This window comes from Chinchilla lanigera, unplaced genomic scaffold, assembly GCF_000276665.1.
Source record: "Chinchilla lanigera isolate Chin_1 unplaced genomic scaffold, ChiLan1.0 scaffold00063, whole genome shotgun sequence".
Lineage (NCBI taxonomy): Eukaryota > Metazoa > Chordata > Mammalia > Rodentia > Chinchillidae > Chinchilla > Chinchilla lanigera.
Window position 1 is genome coordinate 6,767,675 of NW_004955464.1, and position 20,142 is coordinate 6,787,816.

General features: G+C 45.9%; 1 protein-coding gene across 9 annotated transcripts in view; it reads left to right on the forward strand.

Annotated features, from left to right (window-relative positions):
• The window catches only part of Orc1 (origin recognition complex, subunit 1), a 26,099-nt gene extending 6,629 nt beyond the window's left edge, over window positions 1–19,470 (forward strand). For all 9 annotated transcript variants that reach the window (XM_005398584.2, XM_005398583.2, XM_013521609.1 and 6 more), the window contains 14 exons: window positions 356–534; window positions 1,987–2,278; window positions 3,709–4,072; window positions 5,167–5,271; window positions 6,328–6,523; window positions 8,617–8,714; window positions 9,002–9,103; window positions 9,842–10,013; window positions 10,548–10,655; window positions 10,900–11,049; window positions 11,901–12,020; window positions 16,400–16,569; window positions 17,559–17,646; window positions 19,198–19,470. In XM_005398584.2, coding sequence (XP_005398641.1) covers window positions 356–534; window positions 1,987–2,278; window positions 3,709–4,072; window positions 5,167–5,271; window positions 6,328–6,523; window positions 8,617–8,714; window positions 9,002–9,103; window positions 9,842–10,013; window positions 10,548–10,655; window positions 10,900–11,049; window positions 11,901–12,020; window positions 16,400–16,569; window positions 17,559–17,646; window positions 19,198–19,392 — 2,339 coding nt within the window. In that variant the 3' untranslated portion in view covers window positions 19,393–19,470. The remainder of the gene's footprint in view (window positions 1–355; window positions 535–1,986; window positions 2,279–3,708; window positions 4,073–5,166; window positions 5,272–6,327; window positions 6,524–8,616; window positions 8,715–9,001; window positions 9,104–9,841; window positions 10,014–10,547; window positions 10,656–10,899; window positions 11,050–11,900; window positions 12,021–16,399; window positions 16,570–17,558; window positions 17,647–19,197) is intronic.
• The last annotated feature ends 672 nt before the right edge of the window (window positions 19,471–20,142 follow it).

Here is a 20,142-nt window from a genome sequence, read left to right on the forward strand (position 1 = left end):
TTTGGTTTTTCTCCGGTACCGGGAACCGAACTCACGACCTTGCGCTTGCCAGGCAGGCGCTTTTGCCGCTGAGCTAAATCCCCAGCCCCAGACACAATTACAAAGTGGGACATGGGTATGACATTTAATCAGATGGCTGTGGGGTGGTCATGTGACATCTGACAAATCACTCAAGGTCCCTGAAAGTTAATTTCTCTGCCTGTAAAGGGAACAGCCATAACACCGACTTGAATGGTAATTATGAAGATTAAAGATAATACATACTCAGGGCTTAGCACAAAGTTGGGTGCATAGGAGGTGCTAAATAAGATTCCCAGACTTTCTTAACTTTTTCCTTCCCACCTAATCCTTGTAGATTCTGAACTTCATTTCAGGAAACGTGCACGAGTACAGTGGTTTGTCCGATTCTGTGAAGTTGCTCCTTGCAAACAGCATTTCTTGGGTCGGAAGCCTGACCCACAGGAGATTTTCTGGTATGACTACCCCGCCTGTGATGACAACATTAGTGTTGAGACCATCATTGGCCCTGTTCAGGTAGGTGGTACCTTGCTCATCGGTTCTAGTTTGGTGCTGACTTCTGTAGCATCCTAAACTGCATGACCTCAGAAATACTACTGGCTCTGATTTGCCCCATGGGGAATTAATTCTTTGCTGTTATCTCTGCCTGCCTTCTTGCTTCATCTAAACAAATACTTATTGAGAGCACATAGCTGTGTGTTAGGAGCCTCCTTGAGGAAGTGACATTTGGGTTATGACCTGAGGGATGAGCAGGAATTAGCAAATATGTCTCGGTGGGAAATTATATTTAGCTGTGATTGTGGCAGGCATAAAGCATCATGAGGCCGAATATGCTTGGTTAAATGAGGGCTTCACCTTGTGCAAATTAGCACAAAGTGTCAGCTGCTATAGGCAAATTTGTGCTCTGGGGTTTTATAATAAATCGGGAGCTAATGAGCTGCTGTTTTATAGGCTGAAGTGGGACACTGATTTGGAGAGTAACTATGTGGCTTATTCCTGGGGCTTCTTCAGGTTCTCAGAGTGGGGTCGGATGGTGATGTTGAAGTGTGGTCTTACAGGGAGTACGTGGTTGGTAATGGTGGAGCAGAGACCAGTGTGGTGTGGCTGTACACAGTACTTATATCTGGGTTAATGAAGGAGAGAAAGGCAGATGGAGCAGTTGACGCAGCAGGATGGCTAGATTCGGAAGGGTGGAGGGAAGCGGGTGTTTAGACAGGAGCATGCTGGTGGGAGAGAGCAGGACTGTGAATGCCAAAGACAAATCAGGATATGTCGTGTACAGGTACACATTCCCTATAAGGAATGTGATCATTGTATATATCTAAGTTGTACCAATAAACTTAACTAAATCAAAACCATTTTAAAGAAAATGAAGGGAATAATTTACTGTGTAGTTTATTGACATTTCACGCCATTTACAGCTGAGTAAATGCTCACTTTTTCTACACAACTATGCTGCCTCTGTGCGTCTTTAGTTTGGAAAGATGTCTCACTTTTCTCTTGTTGCTGAGACAAAATACCTGACACCTAGAGTTAAAGGGGGAGAGTTTATGGAGCTCACAGTTTGTGGAGGTTTCATTCCATCATTGGCTGGTTTCAGCGCAGAGGGCAACAGTTCATGGCGGTGGAAGACAGCAAAAGCAACAAAGGGCCTTAACAGCGTCTTTCCGCCCCTTTTATCTTATCCAAACTGCTAGGGACTAGGGCGGTGCCAAAGCAATCAGTGGACTGATTTAGTGATCACACAGCCTTTACCCCAGCACCACACACTCTAGATTCAGCCACCTCTGAAAACGCCCTAGAACTTCATGAGGCTTTGGGGGGGACATCTAGACACAAACTGTAATAAAAGGTAATGTTCCCGATACAATGTGGGAGTGAGTGGTTTTTAATCGAGGCTTTGATGGAGTCTGCCATGGCTGGTTTAGCCCACATCTTTTCCTATGTATCTATGCATCCTAAATTCAGGTAGTGGCTTTAGCACCAGATGAAGTGATCCCGATGGATCTGAAAAATGAGAAGACGTTCTTTGTGAAACTGTCCTGGAATGAAAAGAAGTTCAAACCCCTTTCCCCAGAACTGTTTGCAGAGTTTGATAAACTACGAAAAGACAGCCCCAAGTGCCAGAAGCCCGGGACTGAAAATGCAGAAAGCCCTTCTTGGCACACAGCGGAAAATGTGGTCAAAAGGAGTGAATCAGGACATTCTGCCTCCAAATCTTGCCAAATCCCCACTGCAAGGAAGAAGCTGGAGCTGGGCAGTAAGTGTGGCATTGGGCACAGTGTCATGTGCTGGGGATTTGTTCCTTTTTATTGCTGAGTAATATCCCGTTGAATAGATTTACCAAGGCTTATCCATTTGTCCTGTAAGGACATCTGGTTTGCTTCTAGTTTGAGGTGATGACAAATAAAGACACCATGGCTATTCGGATATAGTCACACAGTAACACTCTGAGTCCTGTCTGCACCTGTCCCCTCAGGTGTGTGGCTCAAGGAAATTGCCCCATGCTACGTTTTCCTGTCTCTCCACCTAGGCTCATAGCTGTCTCCTTTGTTCTCATTTGCCCGCTTTTCTTCCTCTTTTAATTTTGCCTTTCACTGAAGGTCTCTTTCAGAAGCTGTCATCCTTAGGCCTTAATGCTTTAGCTACATATTTTACTCTTGCATATGCCTGTTGTCATCCCAGTTCAGCCAAAGTGTCTTGTGGATGAGGTTGAAGCTTTTGTGTCCTCCTAGCCTCTGGCACAGACCTTGCCTCTTCAACACCTCAGTTTATCTATGAGTGGAGGATTGGAGTTCTTGGAGCCTTTGGGACTATAACAGTGAAACAAGTTACAGGATCCAGATGATTGTCCCCAGGAATCTGTCTTCTAATGTGGGTTAAGGAGAACTTAAGCCACTGAGGCCTTGAGTTACTCAGTGGCTTCACTAGTGATCTCTTCAGAGGTCTTTGAGTTGGAATGGAGGATGTGCAGTGTTAGAGCTGATTGAGAACTGCTTGGGTAGGTTATTTCAGGGAAATGTGGTTGCTGCACATTTGTGCACAGAAGCTGACTTAAAAGTTGGTTTAGCTGGGCATGATGATGCACGCCTGTGATCCCAGCACTTGGGAGGCTGAGGCAAGAGGATTGCTGCAAGTTTGAAGCCAGCCTGGGTTAACATATCGAGTTCAAGGCCAGCCTAAAACACATAGCGAGACCCTATCTCAAAATAAACCAACAACAAACAAAATGGTACATACAAACAAAACTCGACATAATGGTACGTGCCTGTCATTTCAGCTACTTGGGAGGCTGAAGCAGGACAACTGTAAGTTCAAGGCCAGCCTAGGCAACATTGTAAGACCTTGTCTCAAGAAAAAATTGATTTATAAGGAGGGGCTAGGAGTGCTTTCAGTGGTAGAGCACTTAGTAGCATGTGTGAGGTGTTGGTTTCAATCCCCAGCATGAAATACAGAAAAAAATTAAAAATAAAAGTAACTATGCTGCTAATTAGAAAAATTACTCATTAGTTTTGGAAAGAGAAAATGAATAGAGCTGCACGGAGAGCTTACGGATAGAGTAATTCAACTCTGTATATCTCATGTCTTTTTATAACTTTGTTAGATGAAATTTAGCAATAACTACATTGGAAATGTGTACATTGCTAGGTGTAGAATTTGCATGTCTTTTGTGATGTTTCTTGGGCTTAGGCTTCCCGAAGACACCTGACGCTAAGATATCCCAGCAGACTTCATGTGCTTCCTTGGATTCTCCAAGAAAAACTAAGCGAAAAGCAACCTCCTCAGAGACTACCTCACATTCAAAGAGATCCCAGCCGGGTGGAATCAGGACCTCATCTCCAACTCTGAAAGCCCCGGAGAAAACTGGAGCACTCGGACTGGTTTGTGCTGACAAGAGAGAGTCACCTGAAAGTCACATGACCCTGAGAACTCGAGTGTCAGCTGTGAAAACCCTGAGGATTAGCGAGGAGAAGAACCTTACCCCTATGAAGGGGGGTCAGAGAGCCTCAGGGGTGCCTTGTGTGTATCTGAAACCAGAATACATCGGAAAGAGGTGACAAGGGACATCAGGGTGTTCCGGGGAGCAAATCGAGTTCCTTCCTGTGATGTGAAAGGAATTATAGTAAAACAACTTAAGAGTAGTAGGTTGCAGAATATCCCAGACACACTGGGGAACTTTTCCAAAATACGGATTTTCTTTCTTGTTGGTGTTTTTGTTTTCTCAAAATACGATTTTCTAGCCCTATTCCCATACCTAGTGAATCAGATGCCAAGCACTTTGCCATGGTATCTGTATTTTGAAACGCTTTTCAGGGATTCTTTGTACCCCACTGTCATTTGAGAATTGTACTGTAGAAGAATATTTTCCAAACCTACATTACCTTGTCAGAGTTCAGGATTTCATTAGGTGCTCTGGCTCCTTTCCACATTTGCACAATCATTTTTCAAATCAGTTGTTTTTTTTTTTTAATTTGAATTGAAGCCATTCTCTAATATAGTAAAGGCAGATAATGCATCCAGCACAGACTTTGCAGCCTGACACTAGGTAATATTTATAGATAATGAGCTGTACAAATAAAAATGTGACCAGCCAGAAATCACAAATAGAAACTGCCTAGAGCCGGCCCTGATAGGTTCAGTTCCTTTACATAGAATGTTCTGAACATTTCTGCTAACCTTGAGCCTAAGAGCAGATTTGTGGATGTACCAGAAAAAAATAAAACAAAAAAAAAGACAGGAGGCTGGGTGTGGTGGCACATGCCTGTAATCCTAGCACTTGGGAGGCTGAGGCAAGAGGATCGTTAGGAGTTCAAGACCAGCCTGGGCTACAAAGTGAGCTCACGGCTGGCCTGAACTGCATAGTGAGACCCTGTCTCAAAAAAAAAGACAGGAAACTGCCTGGGATTAGTATATTGTGGTCTGTAGCTGGGGGAGATGAGTCTGAGTTCAGTGAAATTTAACTAAACTTTAATCTCTGAATTTGAGTCAGACTTTTATAAATGTTTTAGCAAAGTGTGGTTAACTCTGCATAGCAGCTATACAAAGAATAGGAGCCAGTCAGACCACCTGACTTATCTTCTCGTGCCTGTGGGTGGGTCCTAGGTGCCCAAAACTGGCTCCCGTAAGGTGTTTGCAATTATCTTGCAGGGAGGAAAAGGAACCAGAAGATCAGAATAAAGCTACCACTGTTTCCCATCGCACCCACAGAAAGAGTTCTCTCTTAACGCTGAATCGGATTAGGCAGCAGCTTCGGTAAGACTGCTCCTGGCAGGCAGAAAAACGTCCCTGTCACCTGTTATATCTAAATTTCTTCTCTTAGTTGCTGTCTTGGTTACTTTTCTCTTGTTGCTGAGACAAAATACCTGATCCCAAAATTAGGGAGGGAAAGGTTTATTTAGCTCATAGTTTGTGGAGGTTTCAGTCCGTACTCAGCTGGGTCCAAGGCAAGTGGCATGGCACAGGGCCAACAAAGGTGACAGAAGACGGCAAAAGCAGCAAGAACAAAAGCACAGGGGGAGCAAGCCTCTTTTCCTTCCTTATATTGTAAGCAGGCTACCACCCCTGGGCGGGTGTGGCACTCACACCATCTCTGTGCCCTCCTCTTGCACAGGATGAGGATGGTTACAAAGTGAGGTCCCTGGCCCCCTGCTGAGTGGCTTAGCTAAACTTTTAAACCTCACAAGTTGACACATGTATCAGTCATGACAGTTGCCTGTGTATTGGAATTCAGTTTTTATATATCATGTCTGGAATTACGTTTCACACAAATATTACAATTTCAAAGGGACAAGTGCTGATCTGAGCTTTTTTTTTTTTTCCTTTTTGAGACAGGGTCACGTGCTATAGTTCAGGCTGGCCTTGAACTCACCCTGTAGCCCAGGCTGGCTTCAAACTCACTGAGATCCTCCTGCCTCAGCTTCCTGAGTGCTGGGATTATAGACGTGCATCACCATGCCAGGCTTGAGCTGGGCTCATATGCTCCCACAGCCCCACAACGATCATTCCCAGCAAGACAGTGAACTCTGACTCTGATAGACCTTAATTGGAATTTAGACTTCTCAATCTGTGAGCTGTGGGAGGGTCACTTAATGTAAGCCTCGATTCCTCGTGTATAACATAGTAAGCCACACCATTATTTGAGGGGTTTCATAAGATTAAACCCCCCTGTTAGCAGTGTCTCAGAAGAAGTGTAACAAAGCCACTGGTGGCAGGAGAGACTGTAATGCCTCTGAGTCATACTGGCCTTGACGGAATTCTTATGAGACTTGAACCCTGAATATCAGAAAGTAATGTGTCCTCGCCATTCAGGTTTCTAGAAAATAATAAAAATGACCAAGAGGATAAAGAATTCCTGCCAGCAGCAGAGGATTCTGACTCCAGCAGTGAGGACGAAGAGGCTTCCACTCTACCCCTTCCAAGAAGACAGCCCTGCCGCGCATCCAGGAACCTTCCGCCTTCCTCCGGGCCATCTGTCCAGACCCCCTCCAGGACCCCAAGGAAGGCTGTAAGGTTCTCTCAGGTTTCTTTGCCAGTGAAGCAGCCTCTTCTGGTCTAAAAGTTGGGAATGCTGAAGTGACACAGTTGGTCACAGCTGGGTTCTGAGCACAAATCTGTCCTACTTAACACTGTCCAGGGTGGAGCAAACCTAAATGAACCTGAGGACTGAAAATGAGTCCAGTCCACGAGAGCTGAGCTTCCTGAGGGAAGCACACAACCACCTCCCTGTCTTTGCCTTCCTGCCGGCAAGCGCACGGGGGCGCAATGGGGGCTGAGCCAGCTGTGGGCTGTGCTGTCTGGCATGATACAAAACTGCGAGTGCAGCTTAGGTGGTGATGAATTGTGTCACAGTGAGATGGAAGCAGAGATGTCTTTTCTGCTTAGTAGAACTTCAGCAAAACATTAAATAGCCATTAAAAAAATGGGCTTGTGTTCAGGTGTGTTTGGGAAATGTTAGGATTAAACAAGTGAAACTGGTGGAGCAACTTGTTATTCTGAACACAGCTGGGAAATGCTTAATTAGAAGCTGATGTCCATTTTTCCATATCAAGATTGGATTTAGATTGAAGTTAAAGAAAAACACCCAGGGGAGGGAATTGAGTAGCTTATATTTGAAGCAGAGGCCGTCTTTCCCTGGAATTCCTCAAGGGGGCAGAGATCCCTTGCTCTGGTCTGATCGCAGCACCTTCCTCCCACCCAGGAGGAGAGAGTGTAGCCTGAGGGACACATCGGCTCTGTGAAAAGGAAGATCAGAAGTCCCCTAGGCTCCTGGATCCCTTGTCAGCAAGGCTTTCTCACTACTTTGCTGCTTTCCTCACTCTTAATAGATAAAAAGCTTTTCAAACAGCCATGGTGGCAGTGCTTTCTGCCTGATGGAGAGGTGGAAAGATGACCCTCACTGAATCCCTGTGAGGAGGGGGAAGAGCAGGCCTGCTCCAGCCAGCCAGAAAGGAGAATGGCCTGAGCCCAGCACTGGCCTGGGGCTGCGACACTCCTGCAAGGCTTCTCCGAGCAGTGTGTCACGGATTGTGGAAGTCCTGAGCCAAACAAAGGCTGACCCTATTTTCAGGCCTAGCAAAAGATCTTAGCACTCAAACCCAGTTTTGACTACAGTCATCCCTTGCTATATTGTGGTTCACTTATTCTGGCTTCACTGTATCGCAGGTTTTTAAAAAAAATATATCTAATCCTATATCACAGAGTTTTCACTATATTGTGGGATTTTGTGGTATACAAGTACTTATATAATATTTATGATTTTAATTATTTTTGCCTAAAAAATTTAAAACAATATAAAAATGTAAAAATGTTAATTCAAACATTAATAATATTAAATCAAAATAAAATACAGTATATTTCATCATACTGTACACAATGGAAATGCGGTACCTCACTACCTCTTGCGCAAGTTTGCCAACGTGAGATTGTACATGGCACACTATTGGCTGATGGAATGGAAGACGACCAACCACAGTACTGTGTTCTCTATCCTGGGCGCTGATTGGCTCAGGGACCATAGCATCGGTCTGTTTGCCTTCCCGCACTGTGCCCATACTTCAGCATCTCTCCTTGTCCACTTCACATCCAGTACCCATAAAGAATTTTACATATAGTTAAAATTATGTAGTTTTAATAGTACAGAGAGTGTTTGAGAGCATATGAAGTGTTTATAAGCGTGTGGAAAAGGTTAATAGAGTAGGAAAGGTTTATAGGAGTGTGGGAAGGGTGTATACAGCCTTAAAGTATATATAAATAATAAAATAACACTGCTATTTCTCAGATTTTCACCTATCGAGGGGGTCTCTAGAATATAACTCCTGTGGTAGGTGAGGGATCACTGTAGTCTTCTATCCTGTCTCTGTGTACAGTACTTCAAGTTTCTTAAAAATTTCTTCTTTCAAGATGTTAATTAGAAGTAGAGTATTTCAGAGTGGATTTGGACAGTGGAGAAAGTATGTGAGTTGGGAGGGGGAGGTCATGGTACTTTATACAGAAAGAGGAATTCACCATCTTGCTTCTTTTTACCAGATTATTATGAGGCATCCTAGATGGTATTTTGTTTTGTTTTTCCATCTGAATCCTGTTTTCTTTTGAATATAGCTCAGGCCTAGAACACCACATTGTGTCACTGCCAAGATCCGCAGCCGAAGCCAGGCCGCCCAGGAGCCGGCCAACGTGCTAGAGGAGGCCCGGCTGAGGTAGCGCTGCTCACGGGCCCTGTGCTTTCTTCACCAGAAATGGGTGGGGAGGGAACAGGGACATGTGCAGGCAGTAGTGTTTATAGTAAGGGCGGAATGTAAAATGAGTGTTTAGAAAGAGCAGCCTTTCAAGCAGCGTCTGGCTGAGGTAACAGCAGGCTCGGGAAGGAGTCACCTAGTCCACTGCTACCATCTTCCCCGGGATGGCAGGTGGCCCTTCACTGGTCTCTCATTTACGGTGCCCTGAGGCTTCTAAAGTCCATTTCTTCCATTGCCACCCATCGCAGGCTGCATGTTTCTGCTGTGCCTGAGTCTCTTCCTTGTCGAGAGAAGGAATTCCAAGACATCTACAACTTTGTGGAAAGCAAACTCCTTGACCAAACTGGAGGGTGAGTGATGTGAGGCCAGTGGGGTGGTCTGAGAAGGAGGCCCCAGTCTTGGTATGTAATGTCTGCAGGATTAATACCCTCATTGCTGAAGCTGACCATTCCTGAAGCAGCTTTGTAGCCAAGTTCTATAGGAGTAGAATTCTGCCTTTCAGAAAAAGGAATCTGGCTGTCTTAGTTACTGTCTCATCACTAGGACAAAACACCCAACATCTACACCTTAAAGGTGGAGAAGTTTATTTTGGCTCAGGCTTCAGAAGTTTTCGGTCCATGGTCGGCAGGCTCCCATGCAGACAGAGCATGGTGGACGGGCCTGCCGCGGAGGAAAACAGTCAGGTGCGGCGGCCTGGAAGCAGCGAGGAAAGGCAGCAGCTGGGGAGAGAGATGCACCTTCAGGTCCCGCCGCCCCCATCTCTGCAAGCAGCCCCCACCGCCTCCCAGCGGCGCTGCTGTGCTCACTGACAGACGAATGCACTGAGGAGCACAGCGCCCCCATGATCCAGTCTCCTTCCCACAGCTCCACCTCTGAGCACAGGAGGCTGTGGGGGCACTGGCCTGCGATGGGCAGGCAGTTTTGTGCACAGCCTTGCTTGAGGGATGGTTCTGTCTAAATAGGTCCTCCTCTGACCAACTTCCAGCCGTGCCCTTTCTGTCCCCTCCTGCGTATTTCAGGCATCTTATCTTTCTGGCATATGGTGCCTGGCACAGACCCTGCCTACAGGTCTCCCCTTCTTGCCCTAGGTGCATGTACATCTCTGGGGTCCCCGGGACAGGAAAGACTGCCACTGTGCACGAAGTGATACGATGTCTGCAGCAGGCAGCCCAAGCTAATGACGTTCCTCCCTTCAAATACATTGAGGTTAACGGCATGAAGTTGACGGAGCCCCACCAAGTCTACGTGCAGATCTTGCAGGTGAGCAGAGCTGGAACATTTAGTAACTTGCGTGCATTTCACAGGTTTAGAGTCTACCAGGCGTTGTCTTTTGCATAGCAGTAGCAAGGGTGAGGGGGTCGGAGTTCTTGCTCTCAAGGACTCTTAGGTCTAGGAGCCGGGCCATGAGTGACTGCGAGCCGGGATTTGCCAACATGGCAACAGCCGTTGGCCCACAGGTGGCAGGGTGGCAGCTAGGGATCAGGGCTGAGAGGTGGGCCAGGGCTTAGGTCTCTCTTTTTGTGTTCATTAACTGTTCCCTCAGTATGGGTCATATCCAGTTACAGAATGGTACAGTGGTGACTTTTGCAGGCCTTCTGGGCCAACCTGTGACCCGTTTCCATTTCACACACGGCTTTTGTCTTCTCCCCTGGTACTTGCCTGTCCTTGCAGGTTAAGGGTAAGACTGGAATGGGGGTACAGAGAACAGGACACTGAAATCCTCAGACCAGGTTGCTTCCTCTTACAAATTTCACTTTAAACCTGTTTACCACAGCTGTTTTTCCCCCAATGCAGAAGCTGACGGGACAGAAGGCAACAGCTAACCATGCAGCAGCACTGCTGGCAAAGCGATTCTGCTCCCGAGGGTCCCCACAGGAAACCACTGTCCTGCTTGTGGATGAGGTGAGGGGTCCCTTGGAGGTGAAGAGAAATGGGCAGTACTTGACTGTAACATCCCAGAGAGAATTCAGGGTGGCCGGAAGTGCTGGCTCCCTCCTGCATTCATGTGGGCCTGTTCATGGACTTCCTTGCTGCTTTGGTAGGGTGACCTGAGCAGGGCATGCAGCGAGAGCAGTGGTTAAGGGTTTGTACCCGCCCGGCTCAGTCTTCCTGACCGACTCAGCATGTCTCTCCTCTTCCCTGGCAGCTTGACCTTCTGTGGACTCACAAGCAAGACGTCATGTATAATCTCTTCGACTGGCCCACTCACAAGGAGGCCTGCCTGGTGGTCCTGGCCATTGCCAACACCATGGATCTGCCAGAGAGGATCATGATGAACCGGGTGTCGAGCCGATTGGTAGGTCCTAGGCAGTTCTCAAGCACAGGTCTCTGAGCTGGACCAAGGGATTCTGCAAAAATAGAAACAGAAAATTAAGAAATATGGTTTCTGCTGTGTATGTAATTTCTAAGTTGGATGGAAAGCCGCTGCATGATTTTCTGCACATATCATGTCTGGGCATTCTGTTACCTCTACACTTTTAAACTGCACAGAATTGTGGAGAGCTGTTTGTTTTCACTTCGTTTTCCGGGGGGTGTATATTGGATGTTAAACTCAACACCTATGCACTGAACTACATCCCAGTCCTTTTCTAGTTTTTTATTTCACTAAATTGCCTAGGCTGGGCTTGAACTTGCAATCTTCTGGCCTCAGCCACCAAAGTCCTGGGATTATAAGCATGTGCTACCATGCGTGGCCAATTACTTTTGAAATTATGAAGCACTTACCACCTGCTACCTGTAAGGTGGTTGGAGTAAAGCAGTGAGCCAGGCCGATGCAGTCTCTGCCCTCGCAGCCTGGCAGTTGAGCAGGAAGCACAACATCCAATCATGACGAGCTGGGGCTGTGTGATCAGAGTGTGGATTCTGACATCCTCATCCCTGGGTTAATTGGAACACCTCTGCTTCCATCTAATGCCAAATGATTCTGGCAGAGTAAAGGGTTCCTAAAACAAAAAAGTAGTTGGAGAACTACTGCCTTGTGGCATGCCACTGGCCGTTTCCAGGAATGACAGCAGCTGGCTGCCGAAGTAGTCCTGGGAAGAAATGAATGAATTCTTCTGTGGAATTTGAGACTTGAGCTTGGGAGGCTGAAGATGATTTTCCACCTGGGCAATCAGTGAACTTGTTCCTCTGTCATCTGCTCCTCAGGGCCTTACCAGGATGTCCTTCCAGCCCTATACTCACAGCCAGCTGCAGGAGATCCTAGTGTCTCGGCTCAAGCATTTGAAGGCCTTTGAGGATGATGCCATCCAGTTGGTGGCCAGGAAGGTAAGTCACCGCTGGGGAGCTCCTAGCTGCAGCCACAAGCTGGTCAGCAAGTCTTTGCTGAGCGCCTGCTGTGTGTGAGGCTGTGCACAGCAAGCTCTGAGAATGAAGGGAATTTTAGGAAGTCCTTTAAAAATAAGCACCAAAAAAGAGTTTGGAAAGATGCCTTAACTGCCTTATTATCTAATTACTTAGAAGGCCATGGGTATTGTGAGCTTATGTAGAAAATAACATTCATGGATTCAGGGAGCAAGCAGATTTGGGTAATTGAAAGGGTAGCATAGTCAGAGGACCATGGCTTGAATCCTGGCCTAGCAGGCAAGTGACAGGTGATAGGAAAGTTACCCCGAGCCTCAGTTTCATCTCTAAAAAATGGGAGTAATACTGAAATGGTTAACTCTTGGGTCCTGGTGAGAATTACGTGAGGTCATGTCTGTAAATGTCTCTGGCAGGGTTCATACTTCAGGGTAGGTGTGAGGTATTAAAAACCTAGAGGAATAAAGCGGGCTAAGTATCTGCCTCAAGTTCAAAGAGGAAAACCATACATCCACCAAGAATTTCAGTACTTAAAAGCATTCTAAACGTGTAGTAGTTTCCTCTTGCCTGAAATGAGGTGCACTCTGAGTGGCTGGAGCAGCAGCACAGCCAGTCTCTCCTGTAGTTGGGCGCTAAGGTATATACTGGGCCCAGATGTGAGCCACTGCAGTGCCTGTCCCTGCGCAATCAGTGAACTTGTTCCTGTATCATCTGCCCCCGCAGGGCCTTAACAGGATGTCCTTCCAGCCCTATACTCAGGCTGCAGTTTCTGAGGAAAGGAATCCTCAGAGTTACCTCTAACCCCTCTGTGGTCAGGGTTTCTCATTTCTGCTATCATACATATTCTCAGACTACTTTTTTTCTCTGAATGCTATTTTTTATGCAAGTGTATTTTTTTGAGATTATCTTCCTTTTCCTCCAAGATGCACTTTGTTGGTTTTGATCTCTGTCTAGCTTTCAGGGAGACCTTCCTCAGATATCTTGGTTGTCTGCTGAGGAGTGGGGTGGAGATGAAAAACGCTGGTTGGTGTTGGGGACATGCTTAGAATCCCAGTGACTGGGGAGGCAGAGGCAAGAGGATCATTTGAGCCCAGGAGTTCAAGACTGGTTGGGCAACATAGTGAGAGACTGTCTTATAAAAATATAAATAAGCTGGCGAACTCTGAAATGGTTAACTCTGAGTGAACTGCAGGAGATCCTAGTGTTTTGACTCAAGCATTTGAAGCTGAACTGTAAGCTCTTGAGTGGTTATTATTTGCTAGGTGATAAAGGGCCCTAAGAGCCTCTGTTGAAATTATTTCACCCTTGCCTTTAATGGCAAAAGCAGCCATAAACAAAATGTAAATGAATGATCCTATGTTTTAATAAAACTTTATATAAACAAGTAGGAGGTCATAGTTTGTTGACAACTGGTCTAAGGAGTTAGTTAACTATCTTAAAAGTTTTCCTAATTTCTACAGCGTGTGTGTGTGTGTGTGTGTCTTTTTGAGACAGGATCTCGCTATATAGTTCAGGCAGGCCCTTGAGCTCATTTTGTAGCCCAGACTGGCCTTGTTTTGTTTTTTTTTTTTTTGGTTTTTCTCCGGTACCGGGAACCGAACTCACGACCTTGCGCTTGCCAGGCAGGCGCTTTTGCCGCTGAGCTAAATCCCCAGCCCCCAACCCCCCCCAGACTGGCCTTGAACTTGCAGTGATCCTCCTGCCTCAGCCTCCCGATTGTTGGGATTACAGGCGTGCACCACCATGCCCGGCTTCCACAGCTTTTTTAGATGTTCAGTCAGGCTTCCTTGTCTTCTTTTATATCCCCTTTTATATCTGGTTCCATTACTATGACTTCTACATATTTGAAGGTTTTCAATGTAATTGAGGTTTGGTCTCGGCTTCTACACTACTGGCTTAGGATTGGGCTTTCTTGTAGCTCTTTTCTTATTTCAGAGTTATACTGTTGTTTAGGGCTCCCCTATTGCTTCCCTTTTTGTGTGTGGTTCTTGGTTTTTCAGTGAAGATTGATCACTCTCTCACTGCTTTACATATAAAGTTTATGTTCTATATCTTAAAAGCTGTGATACCTGAAGTCTTCATAGGTCTGTCTCCAATTTTTGTTGGTTCTGCTGATTCTCACGTATGTGTGGCCTTCTTTCTTTGTTTTTGAGTTTTGATTTTTATTGTACCTTTACTATGTACTCCTGTTCTTTATCTGAAAATTGAGTCCTGGATTGAAGTTGAGTTCATTTAGAATTGGTTTTTGCTTCTGGCAGTTACCTAGGGGCACAGACAGCAGTTCATGTTTTTTAGAGATTTTCCAGTTGAGAATTTTAGGAGTTACAACATAAATGTGGGCTACAAATCCACATGAGGGCTTGTGGTTGCAAAAATACAGGGAGTTTTGTCTTGTTCTATTTTTTTCCTCAATACCTGTCTAGTACCAAGATTAAAACAAGCATTTTCTCGTGCCATCCTCCTGTGTGATGAGTCACTTTGCCTTTGCCCTCTTATTGAGGCTGGTCGAGTTCCAGGTTCCTGCAGGGCCTCATTAGGTTCTGCGTTGAGCGGCCTTAGCTCTTTCTTACATCTCCCTCCCCCCAGACATAGAATCTTAAGATCACCAAGGTTTGTGAATATCTTTAGGGTGAAAACTGCTTGCAGTGTTTTGTTGCCTTTGCTCTTAGGTCCCTGGAGCAGCTCAAGTCTGTGCTTTTTACCACCCGAGGATCTTGTGGGGTGGGTAATGGCGGGGAGAAGGGGTAAGGGGGCTCTTACCAACTGGATGTGGAACATTAGTGGAAAGGAGGAATATAAATTGATACTCGTATGTCTCTCTTGTTACTAGAAAAGTGATTTTTGTTTTGAATAGGTTAAACTTGAATTCTGAAAACAGACATATACAAAACATTAAATTTGCATATAATTCCAGTTTCCAGAGATGACTGTGTGTGTGTGTGTGTTTATTTTAACAGGAACTGAACCCAGAAGTGCCCTAACACTGAGGCATATCCCTGGCCCGGTTTAGTTTTTATTTTGTGACAGTGCCTCTATCAGTTGCCCAGACTGGCCTTGAACTTGTGATCTTCCTGCTTCAGCCTCTTGAGCTAGGATTATAGCATGCACCACCATATCTGGCATGACTACATTTAATGTTTAAGTGTGTTGTGTACATATATGCCTACCTAGTTTGCTTTTTACTTTATATATTTTTTTAAGTCTTTTTTGAGGCAAGGTCTTGATATGTAGCCCAGGCTGGCCTTGAACTAATGGCAACTCTCTTGCCTCAACTCCCAAGTGCTGGGATTACAGGCATGTCCCACCACGCCCAGCTAATATAGCATAAATTTTAGAAGGAAATAGCCATTTTGGAGACCACCAGTTTGTGATGATGGTCAGGTAAACTGCAAAGGTGTTGCCAAGTATGAGGAATACGTACGGAGAGACCCTTGCAGGCTGCACTGACTCCAGGTGTCCCTCTGGGAAACTTCAAGTGCATGTGGCCTTCTGAGTCAGTGTAGCTGAGAAGCCTCTTTGCCCATGGACAGGAGGGAGCAGCAGGGGCGGTATTAGAATTATGGGGTGAGGCTGGGGAAACAACTCAGTGCTAGCCTGGCACAGCCAAGGCCCTCAGTTCAGTCCCCAGCACAACAGAAAAGGAACTGTGTCCCGATTCAGCCGTGTAAGCCACAGATTCCTCCGAGTTTTCTGGCTTTGTGACTTCCTTCCCTCCCCGCCTTCTTCCCTGTAGTTCTCTTAGCCACTGATCGGGCCTCGCCTGCACAGCCCTCTCTGCACAGAGCCTGCTCCGCTTCGCCTCTGGGCTTGCTGGCTGGCTGCTCTAGGGGCTGCCTTTCACCAGCAAGGAACGAGAAACCTTTGTTTCCAGATGATGAACTTGTGATCTTGGGTCAAGGGTCTTTTTTTGAGATTCCATTTCTTGAACAATAAATACACTGAGAATTTTCATCTTTTGTAGTGTGGAGTTTTCCGTAAAACAGAGACAAAGGCCAGGCCTGGTGGTGCACACCTGTAATCCCAACACTAGGGAGGCTGAGGCCCGAGGACTGTGAGTTCAAGGCCAGCTTGGACGACATAGTGAATCTGAGGCGAGCCTGGACATCATGATACCTTGTCTCAAAAAAACAAAACCAAAAAAACAGAGAAAGGTTTGGACTCAAGAATAAAATCCCAGGCAGATACGGTTTTATTCCCATCCTTCTGTGAGCAGGACTAAGTCCTTACTTTGGGTGCAAGTCCATCCTCAGCACTGCCTTTCATTTATTTCAGCTGAGTAGAGTCTCCAGGCTCTTCTGGGCTCCAAGGGCAAGGGCACCTTCAGAACCAAATGCTCCCTCCTGCAGGTAGCTGCCCTCTCTGGGGACGCAAGGCGCTGCCTGGATATTTGCCGGCGAGCCACAGAGATCTGTGAGTTCTCCTGTCAGAAGCAGGACTCACCTGGCCTGGTCACCATGACCCACTTAATGGAAGCTGTGGATGAGATGTTCTCCTCCTTGTACATCACTGCCATCAAGTAAGACGCTCCTCTCCCCCAGCCTCGCTAGAAAACCAGGGAGCTCACAGCCTGCTGAGGTTTTGGAAACTCGCTTCCCTTCTGAAGCCTTTTTTCTTCACAAAGACACAGTTCTTTAGGGGCAGGGGACAGGGAGGGGGCAGGAACAGAAACCTTGGAGAGCAGGTGAATTCTAAAGCTGATCAACAAGGCACTCATTAACTCTTTTACTCAACTCGTGTTGAGTAAAAGTACTGTGGGGACAAGAAGGAAGCAGCTGCTTGTCATGCGTGATCTGCTAACCCGGTGCTGGAGAACCTCCTAGAGCTTTCGGTGACACCAGCAGCCCCGCAGCACCCGGGCCGCAGTTTCCCACCACTGCACAAAGCTCTGGCAACAAGGGTGTGGGCGTGTGTGATGTAGCTGGTTGCCATGTCCCCTACTTCCAAAGTGGCACTTGCTGTGTCAGTGTGAGACGGAAGGCACGGAAGGAAAGCTGTCAGATAATACAGGAATGGTTCTCAGAGGTCCCTCCTTTCTCTAAAGACACTGAGAAACTGGTTTTCCTCAGCATTGGCGATGCACTGCAGGAAACCAGCCTGCTAGCAATGCCTAACTGGATTAAAGACAAGGCACAGAGATAATTTTGAGAGGTGCAGTGGGGGAGGGGCTCTGCCTCTAGTGGACAAAGAACCTTGAACATCTGGCTCACCTCACCTTTATTCAACTGAGGAAAGGGAGCAAGCAATTACATTAATAGAAAATACATCTGTTCTTCATTATTTGCGAAGTGTACCCAGGTAAGTATTTCTGTAAGTGAGACCTCAGCTGTTGCTGACTTCTTCCCTGGAACTTGCTATGTACCGCATGCCGGCACGTTGCCGAAGGAGCAGCAACTTGCCGTTCCCTCCTTCGTGTCCGCAGGGAAGGTCAGCTGCCCTCGGTCCTTAGGACTAGCTGCCCCCAGTGCAGCCTCTTATGAAAACTCACGTCTTCTCATTTCCTGCAAGGAATTCCTCCGTCCTGGAGCAGGGCTTCCTGAGAGCCATCCTTGCAGAGTTCCACCGATCTGGACTGGAGGAAGCAACGTTCCAACAGGTGATCTCCTTTTTTCAGATCTTCTAGATTTTGGTCTGATCTTCTAGATTTTTAAGATATGTGGGAACTTCAATCGGTGTATAAATGTATCTCTTTTTTTGTGGCAGCCTGACTCTGCTAAAGAGTATCAGGCCAAAACTTATTTTTAAAAAGTTTTTAAAAATTTAATTATACATAATGATTGCAGGTATTTCAATACATATATAACATATACTGATCCAATCAGAGGTAGTTAGTATTTCTGCTTCCTTGTCAGTTTAGACCCTTTGAGCGCTTCTTTTCTAATTCTTTATAGAAACATGTAATAGGTTATTGTAAACTGTCGTCACTGTGCTGTGTGGGTGTTCTACCAGGCTGCAGGGATAGGCGTCTGCCTGCCTTTAGCAATTGATCTCTGCCTGTTAGACTGAAGGTCTGCTTTGTACCAGATATTCAAGGACTGAGGTGGAAAAGGCAGTTCCTACTGTACATACAGCTTATGTTATAGTGAAGACAGGGCTTTCAGAAAGAGGGCAGATTTGGAAAATCAAAGATGAATCTGAATTTGCTCTTTAAGCATAGTTTCATTAAATTATGTCAAAGCAGTCACCAGGGGTTGGGCCTTAGTAACTGACTTAAAACTGGTGTCAGGAGCCAGGCATGGTGGCGCACGCCTGTAACCCCAGCACTCTGAAAAGTTGAGGCAGGAGATCACGGCAAGTTCAAGGCCAGTCTGAACTGTATACTGGACCCTGACTCAAAAAAACAAAAGGACCCGTGTCTGTGGGTAACTGTTAGAAGGTGGTCATAGAGTGGGCAGCTCTGCGCATGGGAGTGCTGTGCATTTTAGACGTGTGCACGTAACTAAATTTGGAAAGAAAACATTGCTGGTTTTGTTTTGCCCTTTATTGTCCTTTCGGAGTCAGAGACTTCTGGAAAGTGACGTCCTTGGAGTTTGTCAATATTTCCTGGACGTCTGCACCATGCCATTGACTGTGTGAGGTGCTGGTCGAGAACTCCAGGCTAGATGGCTAACATCCTGTTCTTCTCACAGTCCCCATCTTGGTAGGAGAGACAGACTCATAAATATTTAAAATAGAGTGATCAGTATGCTACAGATTGGCCTTGCCCAGTGGAAAGGAATCTGTTAACAGATTTCCTCCTGTCTCCCTTTGTTCCTTTATTCACGGGACCATTCCTTCTTTTTTTTTTTAAATCTGATTTAGAAACAGGGTCTTGCTAAGTTACCCATGTTGGGCTCAAACTTGCAGTCCTCCTGCCTCAGCCTCCCAGACTCCTGGGATTACAGGTGTGTACCACCACACTCAGCAGTATGCAGTACGTTTTACAAACTGAAGCTCATGAAAGTGAAGTAAGCTGTCCAGTGTTGCATGTGTAGGTAAACGACAGAACCACAGTTCACCCTCGCCGTTTTCTGACTCTGGGGCTGGCATTCCTTTCTTCTGGAGTGTTGGGTAGCCAGGGTCCATCTTCTGCAGAAGAAATTGAATAATCAGATTAAGACTCACAGCTGCCTTTCCTCGTATCCTTTGCCTTGCTTTTTGTGTCTAGATATACAGTCAGCATGTGGCCCTGTGCCGAATGGAGGGGCTGCCCTACCCCACCATGTCAGAGACCATGGCCGTGTGCTCGCGCCTGGGCTCCTGCCGCCTCCTCCTCGTGGAGCCCAGCAGGAACGACCTGCTGCTCCGGGTGCGGCTCAACGTCAGCCGGGATGACGTGCTGTACGCGCTGAAGGAAGAGTGAAGGGGTTCCACAGGGCCTGGGTGTTTTTTTTGTTTTGTGGTTATTCAGAGAAAAAAATAAAACTATTTCAAAACAAGATAATAGGAGGGTAACAATGGTTAATACATTGTGTATTGTTATCTTTAAATGACTCAGAATATAAGATATCAGCATTTAATTGTCCAAACAATATTAACACAAACCCTTCTTTTCAATGAACAAAGAGAAATTAGTAGTATAACTATCTTAACTCTCTTTTACATGTTTTTTCTTTTTGCTTTCCCTTTTCTCCATCCCCCATCCTTCTTTCCTTTTTTGAAAAATATTTTAATACTAAATTTATTGAGACATCATAAGATTAATACAAGTTACTTCTGACCTCTACAATTACTAGAGGTGCTCAAAGTGGTGGCCAGTGGCTTCCAGAGATACATTTATTTATTTATTTACTTAGGTGACAGGAATCGAACTGAGGACCTTGCGCTTGCCAGGCAGGCGCTTGTACCACTGAGCTATATCCCCAGCTCTCTTCCCTTTTTCTTCTCATTTTGCATTATCTGTTGTACATTTGGGATCTTATTTACTCTTTCAGCTTCTCAGACTGGGTCTGTTTTTTAAAGAACCAAATTTCCTTTTTTTTCAAATACCTGAAATTGTAGCAAAATTTACTGAATGGAAATGATTATATGTTTGTGTTTTGCAATTTTCCATTAAATAAATAGTCTGTTCTTTCCCAGTTTGGGAAGTTTATAATCAATGCAAACATTCACA